We start from the raw sequence: 14,325 nt of genomic DNA, 5'->3' as shown, positions 1-14,325 counted from the left end.
GTGTGCAGTCCGGAGGATTTATGAGAAGCCATGTAATAGCGGCCACATCCAAGAGAGACATTCCAACCATTCCACAAGGAAGGTGGAAATTGTTGGTTGTCCTGTTCCAGAAACATGTCATAGCTCCAATCATCCAAGGGAGCGTTGAGGGTGCGAAGTGAGAAAGCCTTAGGAGTTCCTGAATCCCCCAAAGCCCCCAAGCAGCACTTTTTGAAGGAGTAAGGCGTTGAAGCCAAGCTGTAAAATCGGCTCCTCGAGGGTTGATTTTTGGATTGTTCCTGAAGGGTTTTTGATTGATGAAAAAGGAGATGTCCAAGGCTTGTTTAATCAATAAGTCTTCCCCTTGAGCACTGGGGAAGAAAGGGAGCTTTTGTTCGTCCTCTCCAGGGTTTCGACAGGCCCAAGGAAGCAATGTACATCTCCGCCCACTGTAAAAGGATTAAAATTCTGTTATCATCAACCTGAAGTTGGGGATCACCAATAACTTCATCGTTGACTTGGTTCAGTATATGAAGTGCTGGTGGAGCTGGTGGTGCTTCCATGGTACCTTTACCCTTGTCTTGGGCAGCGGTGTGAGAAGAGGAAGAAGCCATTGCAGAACGAAAAAAAAGGAAGTTTGAGATGTTAAGGGTTACGTAAGAAAGACTGGTGCAAAAGGAATTCAAAGAGCAAGGGTTCAAGAAAAATTGAACATGAGCGACAATGTCGAATTTAAAGGATGTGTTGCTGTGCCGTTATTGCAGAATGAATGCAAAAACAGGTAACTTCTCGAAGAAGGTGAAGAGTTAGAGAGAAAAAGCGTATGTTTCGAAAAACGTGTCGAGTGGATCAGTATTAATGAGAAGTTAAATGGTAATTATTACTGATTTAAGAGATTGAAATTTGAATTTGGATTAAGCGTTTTATCTTCCAATAATGTTGTTGTTAAAGGCAAACACATTAATCCAAGGGGGCAATTTGTTGATCGAAAAATATTTTCGATTAAGGAACGTTGGTTCGAAGTAGTAAAGAGGTCAAAGATAAAAGTAGTTCCCGAAAAAATGCACGTGCAAGCATTGGCTGGAGGTACTCGATGTGGATTCAATTTTGAAATATTTTATCGAATCGAATAGGTCAAACCAGTCAGGTATTCGAAAGAAGTGATCGAATGAGTTATTTCGAAGAGAAGATCGAGCGGTTATGTGAGTAGAGAAGTTGAAGACATTCACCATGTGGGAAATTTATGAGTAAGCGTTTAATTAGCCAAGGGGCGGGAACGATTACCAAGGAGTGCGCATTCAAGGTTGTGTTTCTGTAATTAATTGTCAGTTACAAAAGTGGATTATAAATACTAGAAAGTTTTAGGGAATAAGGGTTGGAACTTTAACTCAGAAAATATTTAAGCACACTCACATCCCCAGAGAATTCCTGAGTCTACGATCGAGTTACTTTTCTGTAGGGTTCCTTCCATGTTTTTACTCTTATAATTTATTTTCTTATAAACTTTATTTTTCAAGCAAGTTTATTTTCCGAATATCATTTAATTTCAACGTCCAATTTACATTTCTGCACTTTTAATTTTCATGTCAAAGCCCTTTGACTCAGTTGAAGGCATTTTACTGTTTTCTTTTAATTTCAACGCAATTTTTTCCGATTTTAGCACATTTTCTTTTCGAAAGCTTTATTTATTCGCTTCTTTTACCCTTTTATAAATTTTAATTTATCTTTTATCCCATTACCCGTCTAATCGAAGACACTTTAATGCGCTTTTAGAAAACTAGTATCTACAAAGAGGAGTAGGTTTCGCTCCCAGACCACTAGATATCGAACCACAATCGATTTGCTAAAAATCGACAAAACAGGTTAGTCGAGTGATCATTTCACTCATCTGCTTAAACAAGTGTCACGAGTTTAAATACTACTTTGTACATACAATTCATTGGTCAGTTAGTCTTTATCTTATCAGACTGAATATCATGACAAAAAAAAAATCAATTAAATTATATATACACTAAAAATTAACTATTTATATATCGAAGATATATTATAAAATGAAATGTGAAACAATATATATATATTGACTAACTTGTTATATCCATAAAATATTTGTTATTTTTAAATTTGTTATTTTTTATTTCTTTAAATTTATTTTTAGATTTACACGGTGTTTCTTATAAGTCGACAGAAAAAAAACTGAGACTTATAAAATAGTACTCTCTGTATTCTCAAAAAAAAAAAAACAAGAGAAATATTTATTTTAAACTATAATCTAATATATATATATTTTTAGATTTATACGTACTAATGTTGTGTAAAAACTTTATAATTATCTATCGAAAGTAATGTTTACCTGTTGCAGGTAATTAGAGATAAAGCAGATGACATTACAAAATAATAGTCTATTTTTTTATAATTTTTCACCAATAAAATGCACAACTAACATTAAAAATAAGTCTCACTTAGGATTCTAATTTTTTATTATTTATGTATTTTGAAAATATAGGTTTTCCAGTTCAAGATAAAAAACACTAAAGTTATTTATTCATAATAATATAATGTTATGATCTTCTCAATTTTAAATTTATTTGTGGCACAGAAAATATTTTATTTTTTATTTCAATTTAAATATAATACTCAAACAAATTGTATATCTATCAAAACAAAAATGTCTTGAGCAAGTTATAAGATAAGATGTATGAAAGAAATTAAATTATATAAGATAATAAAGTACTAAATTGGTTCCCTAGGTTTGGGTATAATTCTGTTTTGGTCCTTAAGGTTTAAAGTGTTCTATTTGAATCCAAAAAAGTTTCATTTAGCATCAATTTAGTCCCACAGTGAGGTCAAAATTAAATAATTAACAAAATATCCTACATAACAACAGTTCAAGAACAAAATCGATAATTTGGAGAACAAGTACAAGCTCCAGAGGCACAAAATCAACCATTGATGCATCAATACATTTATTTATCATTTTCTTTAGTTTTATAGAAAATATTTTATTTATATTATAAAAAATAATAAATAAATGTATTGATGTATCAATGGTTGATTTTATGCCTCTGGAGCTTATACTTGTTCTTCAGATTATAGATTTTGTTCTTGTATTGTTGTTATGTAGGACATCTTATTAATTATTTAATTTTGACCTCACTGTGGGACTAAATTGATGCTAAATGAAACTTTTTTGGATTCAAATAGAACATTTTAAACCTTAAGGACTAAAACAGAATTACGCCCAAACCTAGGGGACCAATTTAGTACTTTACCCTAACAAATATTTATATACTAAGATGAGATGCATGATAGACAGTGGTGGAGCTTAGTTCATGGCCCCAAACTTTTATAAAAAACTTAGTATGTAGTACTTTTTCAAAAGATAAAAAATAGTTCAATTGACTTAAATACTTTACTATAACTTAAAGTATCTAATAAGTTCAATAAATAACACTCTCTCTATCTTTAAGTTCAAATATAAAAAATTAGATATTTTTTATTTATTTAATTTAATATTATTTTATATTTTACTATTTATTTAATTTAATTTTTTATATGATAAAAAATAATAGAATATTCAATAAGTATTAATATTATTGTATTTGTATAAATTGATAAAAAAATTCAATAATTATAAATTTTAATATTTGTCCTTCTAACTTCTTTACATATTTTACAGGATATATATTTAAATTTTTATATAAAATAATAATGAAAATCAAAGAATTGATACATTTTTTAAGAGGAAGGCTAATATTTAAGAATGAGAACATATAACTTTTACAATATCAATACATGTAGATAATTCTTCTACTTTAATGAATAACGAAGAAAGTGAGATATAACCTTCAAAAGTTTAAAAAGTTACATCTGATAACTTTAACCTTAACTTTTTGGAACGAGTTCTTGAAAAACGGCTTTAAATTTGGCAATATCACCCAAACCAGAGAGATGATATTAGACGAGCTTATCTTAAATGGGTCCATATCAAAAACATGTTGACAATTATTTTCTATCTGGCCCCCCAAAATTTTGCTTCAAGTTCCGTCACTGTGATAGAGTTGGGTGTCTTAGTCCATTATTTAAAATTTTAAATACAAAAAAGGTGTTCATATGGGTATTTGTATTTTGATATTGTGGCTTAAAGTTTCACAGACAATTATTATTCTTAAATCGTGCAGCTCGTGGTACAACTTTGTTAATTTTATATTTTTATTTGAAGTTTAATGTGGGAAAATAAAGAGAGTAAACATGTTTAGTATAATTATAATATAAAGACATTGGAGTTCAGTTTAGCAGCAGAGTAGTGTGTCTCTTAAAATCTATTTTTGTAGAAGTTAACTTTAATTTATTACCGGTTCCCATGGAATCTGCAAAAGAAGAAGTTGATACTAAGATAAAAGTTATGTTCTTACCATTCGCATCAACAAGCCACATCATACCAATGGTAGACATAGCCAGACTCTTCGCTATGCACGGGGTCGATGTTACCATAATAGCCACCCCAGTAGCCGCCTCATTGTTCCAGAGCTCCGTCGGCCGCGACTCCTCGCTCGGCCGTTCAATCAGAACTCACGTCGTTAAATTCCCGGCTGCAGAAGTCGGTCTTCCCGTTGGTGTAGAAACATTCAACGCAGATACGGCGCCGGACATGCTTCTCAAAATTTCAAAGGGACTGAATCTGCTGGAAAAGGAGATTGAGAAGTTGTTTGAGGAACTGGAGGCAGATTGCATTGTCACTGACATGTTCTACCCTTGGACTGTAGATGCTGCAGCCAGGTTGGGGATTCCTAGGTTGATCTTACTTGTTGGAAGCTGCTTCGCTCATTCGGCACTACACTCAGTTAAGAAATTGAGTATTTGATTATTATGAAAATACTAATGTCAAAATAACATCTATTATAAGGAGTTAAAAAATTATTTATAGACTCAAGAAATTATTGTTAAACCGATTCATTTACTGTTTGCTTCGAAATGAACATTTTCTCTTGCTTGTTGATGAAATGAAACTTGTAGAGTGTGAGACCAATAAAACTTTCATTAATGTTTGCGAAACATATATAGGTCAAGACTTATGCTCCTCATAAGGACATAAAATCCGACAGCACTGATGACAAGTTTTCATTGCCTGGTTTGCCGCACCGCCTGGAGATGACGCCTTTGCAGCTGCCGGATTGGCTTAGAGAACCCAACGGCTACACCCATTTGATGGAGATGATTAGGGACTCAGAGAGAAGAAGCCTCGGATCCGTGTTTGATAGCTTCTACGAGCTCGAAGGTGAGTACCTGGATCATTACAAGAAAGCCATGGGAACCAAGAGTTGGAGCTTGGGACCTGTTTCCATGTGGGCGAACCAAGATGCTGCTGATAAAGCCGGAAGAGGACAAGCCAAACTTGAACAAAAAGGAAAAGAAGAAGAAGAAGAAGATTCTGGGTGTCTTAAATGGCTTCATTCCAAGCCTGAGAATTCTGTTCTGTATGTGAGCTTTGGGAGTATGAGCAAGTTCCCTTCTTCGCAGCTTGTTGAGATAGCTCAAGCTCTTGAAGATTCTGGGCACGATTTCATGTGGGTTGTTAAGAAAAAAGATGGTGAAGATGGGAGTTTTCTTGAGGAATTTGAGAAGAGAGTGAAGGCAAGCAACAAAGGTTACTTGATATGGGGTTGGGCACCACAGTTGCTGATACTGGAGAATGCAGCCATTGGAGGAATTGTAACTCACTGTGGCTGGAACACGGTGATGGAAAGCGTGAACGCGGGTTTGGCCATGGCCACATGGCCTATGTTTGCTGAACAGTTTTTCAATGAGAAGCTTTTGGTTGATGTGTTGAAGATTGGGGTGGCGGTTGGAGTGAAAGAATGGAGAAAGTGGCAGGAGTTTGGAGAAGAGGTTGTGAAGAAGGGTAAGATTGCAAAGGCCATAGCTTTGTTGATGGGTAATGGAGAGGAGAGTGTTGAAATGAGGAGAAGAGCGAGAGAGCTTAGTGATGCTGCTAAAAGAGCAATAAAGTTTGGTGGCTCTTCTCACACCAATCTTCTTCAATTAATTCAGGAACTCAAGTCTTTGAAACTTGATAGGATTAATGGAAAGTGAGATGGCAGTGTCATGAACCACTCAAACAAGAGCCTCTTTTAGGTTTATCAAGAATCGAACTAGAATTTTGATATCATGTCATAAAACCACTTATTCCAAATGCTTAAGCTGATTAAAAAAAAAGCAATATTAATAGTTATATCTCTAAATAGACAGTCTCTTTTAAATTAGTTACCAATTTTTAATAAGAACCCTTTTAAATGCATGTTTCAGGGGGTTCTATTTATTGCTTAGAACTTCTGGCACAACAACTGTTCTGTCTGTAATCTGGATTTATGCCTTTGATTCAACTTGCAGAATAAAATGCAGTTATTTCCCTCAACCCTTAGGAAACTGTATTTTCTTTGAGCTTTTTAATTCAAAAACAATGGAAATGCACGCTATGCAAGAGAGAACCTTAAAGTATCAAACATACACATGAAATTTTTAAGTCTTTGATAACATACGCTCTAAAAAGTAAAAACAGATTTTAAAAGTATTATTAAAAAAACATTTTGTTAGTTTTTATATATATATATATATATATTTCAATATATTAATTTATTAAAAATTTAGAATTTTTTATTATTAAAATGTACCCTTAAACTAAGAATTTTAACCAACCCTCCATCGGGAGAAATAGCAAGAATCCTAAAAAGGGAGGAGACGGCAGCACGGCGGAGCAAAAGAAGACAGGAAGATTCGCCTCAGCACCTCAATCAGGGAGAAGAAGTGCGGAGACACGGTATCACAGCAGAGCAAAAGCGGCCGTGGACCACAGCGACAGCGAACGGCGAGGCGTTCCGGCGGACTCTGGTCAGCAAATCGGCGATGAAAGGGGTAATAATCTGCGATGGCAAGAGAAATCAATGCAGCCGGCAGCAGAGATGCTTCGAGGAACACAAGCACAACGAGGAGAAACCAGCAAGCAGCGACGACGATCCTCGGAAGCGGAGGAGCAAAGCAGCGAGCTTGAAGGCGCGGTATCAATGCAACCTTTGGTGGAGGCCGGAGGTGGCAACGGATACCAGGCTGATGGAGGGGACGACGTGTCTGCTGAGGTAGACGGCGCTGCTCGGAGGACAGATTAGCAAACGGAGCTGCTAAAAAAAAGAAGCATCTGACCGTAAATGGGGCGGCTCAGGCTCGGTGGAAGGAGACTTCCGGAATCGTGCTCCCGCCGACGGAGAATGGCAAGGACAAGCTCCATCAGCAAGGACCTCCAGGGGAGAAGAACGCGCAGGTTCACTGTCAATGGAAACCAGAAGCACCGGACATGCAGCGGTTTATCAGAGTCCTCGGCGGAGTGATATGGCAGAAGTGGCGAGCCTTACTGAATAGGGGATGACTGTCTTTCTCAGCAAATGAGTGGGAAACAATTCTGTTGGCTTCGTCGGGTTAGGAATTGGGTAGGGTGGGTGTGTCTGGGCATTAATTTGGGCCTGGAAGCCCATGACAAAAAATATCGATAAAAAGAAATCTATAGTCACATAGTCACATAGCATATAAAAATCAATGAAATTAATTTACTTGGATTGATTGGGTGATAAGTTAACTCATCTATTAAAATAAATATCACAAATTTAAATATTGTTTTGTACATACAATAATTTATTGATCAACTAGTTTTTATTCTATCAAACTGAAAAATATCACAGACAAAAAAATTATTAAGTTATATATACACTAAAAATTAACTATTTATATATCGAAGATATATTATACGATGAAATATATGTGGAACAAATATATATATATATATATATATATATATATATATATATATATATATTTGTTATATATTGACTAATTTGTTATATGCAATAAATATTTTTTATATAAATTCCGTTTACAGGACTTTGAATTTGAATATTTGTGAACAAATATGTAACCAGTTGAGACTTTCTAGTTTCTAGATGATCATATTGTTATAAAGTTTGAAAAACAAAATTGATCAAATTTAGCCACGGTTCTATGTAAACCCATGTGTTATGGCATAAGTAATGGTGGAATGTAGTAATCAAGTAAGGCAACAGTCTCCACCTAATTAAAAAAACAAGACATGAAACGAAGCACGCCCAACTCATTTCTATTAAGAATTTGATTAATTAAGAATAATTCCCTTTGTTCGTAAGTATGGGTAGCTGGGACCAAAGACCTTGACAGATGGCAACCTACCAACTGTATTTTTGTTCTGTTTTGAATTTTGAATGGCAGATCACACGTCGTTGCATGTTAATGTAATATCATATATTTTACATAAAAAATATATATACATAAAAGAGTTAAAGTTTTTGTGCTTTCGCAAACTTGTCCTTAGCATTTCGTAATGATAAGTTGGAGGAATTTCAAAGTATACATAGCCACATTCTAAAGGAACCCTTTATATATGGTTCATTTACATTCTTGTTTGGATGCATTGAGTTTGTAACTGAAGCAATGTAACCCACCGAACCCAATCACTCTACCTAATAATAATCATATGCCAGGGGTTGGTATCATTAAATTTATTTACTTAATTTTTATTTTAGTTTCGTTTTTCCCGTAATATGGCTAAAATAAAAATCACCTGCTACTGTTTATTATTTGCAGCAAATAATTGACTATATGGGCAGAATTTGTTGCTGGTGAGTGGTGATGCACGAGTTAAACCTGCCACAGAGAGATATAAGACATAAGTGGCTACGTATTACTGATTTTCTGTCACTCTCATCCATAATTTGACACACCGTTGCAAAAAGCCCAGTATAGGAACCGTAGATGAAAAATTTACAATTGTGGGGCTTGGAAAAAAAAGCCATGATTGAAGTTGAGGGTGGATTTTATAGGGAAACAGGTTTGATTTGAACCAGGTCAAATATTGGCAATTATTAGAAGTAAAACGTTACCCGTATATATTATTGTAATTGGCAACACATACCAGTACCGATATAGAAAGAAATTGAAAACAATAAGAGACACGACTTAATTGTTTCAATCTAAAGTAATTAACCGCTATAGTTTTCAATGATTTTAACACACCTTTTTCTCCGACGACTTATTAGGCTGAATATATATATAACTTCAAAAAAGGTAAAAAAAAAAAATCTAATTACTGTGTGACTTAATATGTCACTCTCAGTCTACTAACAAGACTGGATTACCAAATTGCTAATCTAAATATTACTGTATCCAATAGAACGTGTCCACGCGTACACGTGGCTAGCTAGCCCCAGCATAACAGTAATACAAATACTACTAGCAATTACCAACAAGGGCGAAGAATGAGTCTGCCTTTCTTCATTTTTTCATTTTACATTTCAATAATTGTGGAAGCGGAAAGTGGTTAGAGTGATTAATCATTTTTAATTTTGAAAAAAGAGAAGAAGTTATCCGTAAATCGAAAGAAATGAAGGAGGATTAAATGAGAGAGGAAGGAGCAAGCAGCAACCTAAAGCAAAAGCCACCACCACCACCATCTCCAACCTGCTCCTCCATCCCCTTCAAAAACCAAATCCCCAACCTCAATAACACATTAGCCACCAACAACCTTCTATCACTTCAATCCTCTCTTTGATTTGAATCCGCGTGACTTTCACAGAGTGTGTGCCACACGCGCGCGCTTACATACACACACAGAATGAAGCTCTCGGCGTTGCAGCAGAGCTACCTCAACCGCCGGAGCAACAGCTTCAGAGGATCCGCCCAGCTCGATTCCGCTGCTGATGGCTCGGTAAAGTCGCCGGCGGCGGTCTTCTGGCTCGTACTCCACGGCGTATGCTGCCTTATCAGCCTCGTCCTTGGCTTCCGCTTCTCCCGTCTCGTCTTCTTCTTCATCTTCTCCACCTCCGCCACCAACCTCTACACAGCTCCCTTCCGCGGCGCAGCCGAAATCGCCTCTCACCTCGACGTTCGCTCGACTCCCGTCACCGGTGCCGCCGACAGCGTCCCTGGGAACATGACGGCGGTCGTGGCGAGCTCCACCAGCAGGGTGGTGGTCGGGCGGCACGGGATCCGAATCCGGCCGTTGCCGCATCCGGATCCCGTGGAAGTAATGAAGGCTCACCAGATACTTGAGCGGGTCCAGAGGGAGCAGAGGGCGCTGTTCGGCGTGAAGAACCCTAGGACGGTGATCGCGGTCACCCCGACCTACGCCAGAACTTTCCAGAAGCTTCACCTGACCGGCGTTATGCACTCTCTGATGCTGGTGCCGTACGATCTGGTTTGGATCGTGGTGGAGGCTGGTGGCGTCACCAACGAAACTGCTTCCATCATTGCTAAATCGGGACTCAGAACTATCCACGTTGGGTTTAGGCAAACAATGCCGAATTCTTGGGAGGGAAGACACAAATTGGAGTCTCGTATGCGTCTTCATGCTTTGGGGTGCGTGAATTCTGAGCTCTTTATTATTTTTTGGTTTTTCATTGATCGAAATTCCAGTTGCTTTCTGTTATTCGAAGTATTCCGTTACCAATAATGTTTGTTGATACTTTTTCCTTGGCTTTACCTCCTAACCAACTCTTCTCCCCCCCTTTTTTTTTAACTAAAGTGACTCCCCCTAGCATTCTCCTTTTGTTATTATGGAAACTTGATTATGGATCAAACGTTACTATTTTTTCCACTTCTTTGTATTGTATCGTGTCTAATACAGTGGAAAACGGTATAATTATTGGCGATTTTATTCTATGGCGTGATTCCTCAATGGAATGTTTTGATTGATTTTGTTGCCATGTGACTAAACAGGATTGTGAGGGAACAGAAGCTGGATGGCGTTGTGATGTTTGCTGATGATAGTAATATGCATAGTATGGAGCTATTTGATGAAATCCAAAATGTGAAGTGGATTGGTGCTGTTTCGGTTGGGATACTTCTTCATTCTACTGACTCTTCGGCTACGATTCAAAGAGAGGGCGAGGAGGAATCCACCCCAATGCCCGTGCAGGGTCCTGCTTGTAATGCTACCAATAAGTTAGTTGGATGGCACACCTTCAATTCGTTGCAATATGTAGGAAGAAGTGCGGTTTATATTGATGACCGGGCACCTGTACTGCCCAGGAAGCTAGAGTGGTCTGGATTTGTGTTGAATTCCAGATTGGTATGGAAGGATGTTGATGACAAGCCAGAGTGGGTTAAGGATCTTGATGAGTTGGATGGGGCTGGAGAGGAGGTAGAGAGTCCATTGTCCTTGCTCAAGACCACTTCCGTGGTAGAACCACTTGGGAATTGTGGCCGCCAAGTTTTGCTTTGGTGGTTGCGGGTTGAAGCTCGCTCAGACAGCAAATTCCCTGCTCAGTAAGTCCTCTTCTCTTTGACTTAGAAACTTCATTTTTACTCTCAAGTTTGATGCTATCCATGGGATAATCTTATTAGGAATATAGATGTATACTTAAATTGGCCATTGGTATCATTCAATGTGGACTTATTTTCTAGGATATTCATAGTTTCCCCACGTAAGTAGTTCTTTTGAAGCAATAGATAAGATGATCCTGGTCAGATCGAGTCAAGGAAAGCCCACCGGGTAAATCAAACTGTTGCTAAACTGGGGCAGAATTTTTACAGAAACCATATAATATTGTCTATGTTAAAACATCTAGGAATACTATTGTGCTGACTTGTAGAGACTCTCATGCAAAGCTGAATCTGAGAAACTCACTGTATACAAAACATTCTTCCCCTTTATATTTGGCTGACCTGAAATAACCAAAATGTTCAAAGGGAAAGGAGAATTTATAGTACAAGGAAACAATAGTCTCTGATTGTTTTCCTGATTAAATGGACAACATCACTCCGAACTTATTCTCCAAGAATTGGTGATTTTAATTTAGAATACATGTCAAGTCAGTTTCTGCATTTAGATGGATTTGCTAGAAGAAAGGCCAAGTATTATCAAATGGGACATCCTCTGCTTTTTTGTTGGAATTTTCGGTTTTGTCTAATGGCTATAAACTTCAACCAGATTATCTAGTCAATTATTTAATAGTTTTTTCATGATGCTTGGATTAGGATCTTGCATCATTACATAATATTTTTCTACATTCAAGAAGATGCCCAAGATTATGTTTGGTCATTCACTCATTCTACCATCAATCTAATCTCTAAGCCTTACCTTCTATTTAGGACATCCTGTCCAACAAGTAGGTGGTGCATACTTTTCACACCCACCATGTTTTTCCCTTTACTTCTTTTTCTTCATTAAGTCAACTTTTGCTGACTGCTATGTTTCTTGCTCCGTAATATGCTCTTCCCTTGGATACTGAAGTATTAGTCAAATAAGTGGTATTTCTGTTTGTACTTCCTAAAGTTTCGTCTGAAAGTCAATTTAGTTTATTTTGGGGGTCCATCTCACCCCAATTTTTGTGCTTGTACTATTTTTAGGTAAAAACTTTAAGCATGCTACGATTGGTCCTATTGGCTGATCATATGTGGTAACTCTATTTGATGCAGATGGATAATTGACCCTCCTCTGGACATCACTGTCCCCTCGAAGCGAACTCCATGGCCAGATGCCCCTCCTGAGCTCCCATCTAATGAGAAAATGTCAGTTGGCGCTCAAACACAAGACCAGCAGATAAACAAGCATTCTACAAAAACGAAAACGCCAAGAACAAGGCGCAGTAGAACTAAGAGAAGGCACGACACCAAAGTGATAGGTGTGCAAGCATCTACGCTTTCTGTTTCTGAACAACAAAACTGATATGTTAATAAGAGTACATCTGAGGAATTTTCTGGCCTGTGGATAAAGAAGAGAAGAGAATAGAATGCTGGTCTTTCAGAAACAAGAATGAATCTGAATTCAACCAAACGGAGAAGCCAATGTCCTATAATGGACAATGGATACATACATCGGCCTTGTAACTTTTATGGTGGACCAGCATCTGTGCATTCCGGTCTGATTTCACCCAATTTTTTTTCTTTCAAAGTGATTTTTTCTTTTCTTTTTTGTTTCCTTATTTTTGTTGAGGGTGCTATATATTCCGTTCGCATGAATTAGTTTTGCAGCAGTTGCTGTCTTGCAGGAAGCCTGTATTCAAATTTTATTCCATGTTAATACATATTCTTCTCAATAGGATTATACACTGTGTCTTCTATAATTTTTCTTTCTTTTTTTCTCCCAACAATAAAGTCCACTCCTGATTAGAGGGGCACATGATCCAACTAAACAGAATATCACGCAAACCCTATGAATCCAACATATATTAGGAAGAAGTCTTTAATTTTAAACGTTTATTTAAAAAAAATATTTTTTTATATTCAAATTGTGTAAGATGATATAATATATAAGGATATTTATAGTTGTTAAAGTAGTGTTTTTTTCCAAAGACTGAAATTTAGTATTGTGTTTGCTGAGTTAAAACTAAAATTTTAATCCCTTCACCTTCAATACCTCTAGAAAGTAGAAACACAAGTGATTGAAAATTTTTGGATAGAAATTAAAATTTTAATAATACTTTTTTTAAAGTATCATCATTTAACTTTTTAAAATCCAAATTTACCTCTTAATTTTTATATGTATCTTAGACTAAATATAATACAACATAACTCAGTCTCAGTTTTTCTTCCAAACGCAATCTAAGAAAATCGAAATAATAAAAACATAATATCTTATAACAAATGTTTAGATATATTAAATAATTCTAATAAATATTAATTAATCCTAATATATTTTAACATTAACTACTGCTATTTTTTTTTTTTTTTGGCCAAGAACTACTGCTATTTATTTGGGTTGAAAGGGGTCCCATATGAGCTGCACAATCAGTTCAAGTCAATTACATAAATCATGTTAAGAAAGAAAAAAAAAAAAAAAAAGAGAAATGTTTGGTTTATCTCCTTTCACACCATAGTTTGATTTGAAATGCCTTCACTTTTATGATTCACAACCGAGTCTTCATCCAATCATCACAAAGTAAAGGAAGCATTGAAATTCACTATTAAAAAGAAAATGGTAGCTGTGTTCAACAAAGATCTCTTGAGCTGGTACCTAATCACCCTGAAGCTCAAAGAAACCTTAGAATCTGGAATTCCAGCTTCTCCTAATGAAGGTACCGGATCAACTGAGTTTCCAGAGCAGCAGGAGGCTTCAGAACCATTGCAGATTGGCATCAATGAAGATGAAGAGAAGTCAGCAGAATCTGAATGTGTGATCTCTATGAATGAAAAGCTAGAACAGGCTAATCAAGACGATGCAGCGAGTTCATGGGCCAAACTATTAATAAACAGAATATCACGCAAACCCTATGAGTCCAACATATATTAGGAAGAAGTTTTTAATTTTAAAAGTTTATTTAAAAAATTCTA

The 14,325-nt window shown here is 36.4% G+C and overlaps 2 protein-coding genes across 2 annotated transcripts; both read left to right on the top strand.

The window, feature by feature from the left end:
• The first annotated feature begins 4,224 nt into the window (after positions 1-4,224).
• On the top strand, positions 4,225-6,391 carry LOC112748513 (soyasapogenol B glucuronide galactosyltransferase). Its single transcript, XM_025796746.3, has 2 exons — positions 4,225-4,819; positions 5,041-6,391. The coding sequence occupies exons 1-2, from the start codon at positions 4,340-4,342 to the stop codon at positions 6,067-6,069; spliced, it is 1,509 nt and encodes a 502-aa protein (XP_025652531.1). The 5' UTR covers positions 4,225-4,339; the 3' UTR covers positions 6,070-6,391.
• Positions 6,392-9,294: 2,903 nt separating this feature from the next.
• LOC112748512 (beta-1,4-xylosyltransferase IRX14) lies at positions 9,295-13,099 on the top strand. Its single transcript, XM_025796745.3, has 3 exons — positions 9,295-10,410; positions 10,771-11,319; positions 12,472-13,099. The coding sequence occupies exons 1-3, from the start codon at positions 9,668-9,670 to the stop codon at positions 12,719-12,721; spliced, it is 1,542 nt and encodes a 513-aa protein (XP_025652530.1). The 5' UTR covers positions 9,295-9,667; the 3' UTR covers positions 12,722-13,099.
• Positions 13,100-14,325: the final 1,226 nt, after the last annotated feature.

This window comes from Arachis hypogaea, chromosome 15, assembly GCF_003086295.3.
Source record: "Arachis hypogaea cultivar Tifrunner chromosome 15, arahy.Tifrunner.gnm2.J5K5, whole genome shotgun sequence".
NCBI classification, from domain to species: domain Eukaryota; kingdom Viridiplantae; phylum Streptophyta; class Magnoliopsida; order Fabales; family Fabaceae; genus Arachis; species Arachis hypogaea.
This window is presented reverse-complemented; position numbering and strand designations above follow the sequence as displayed.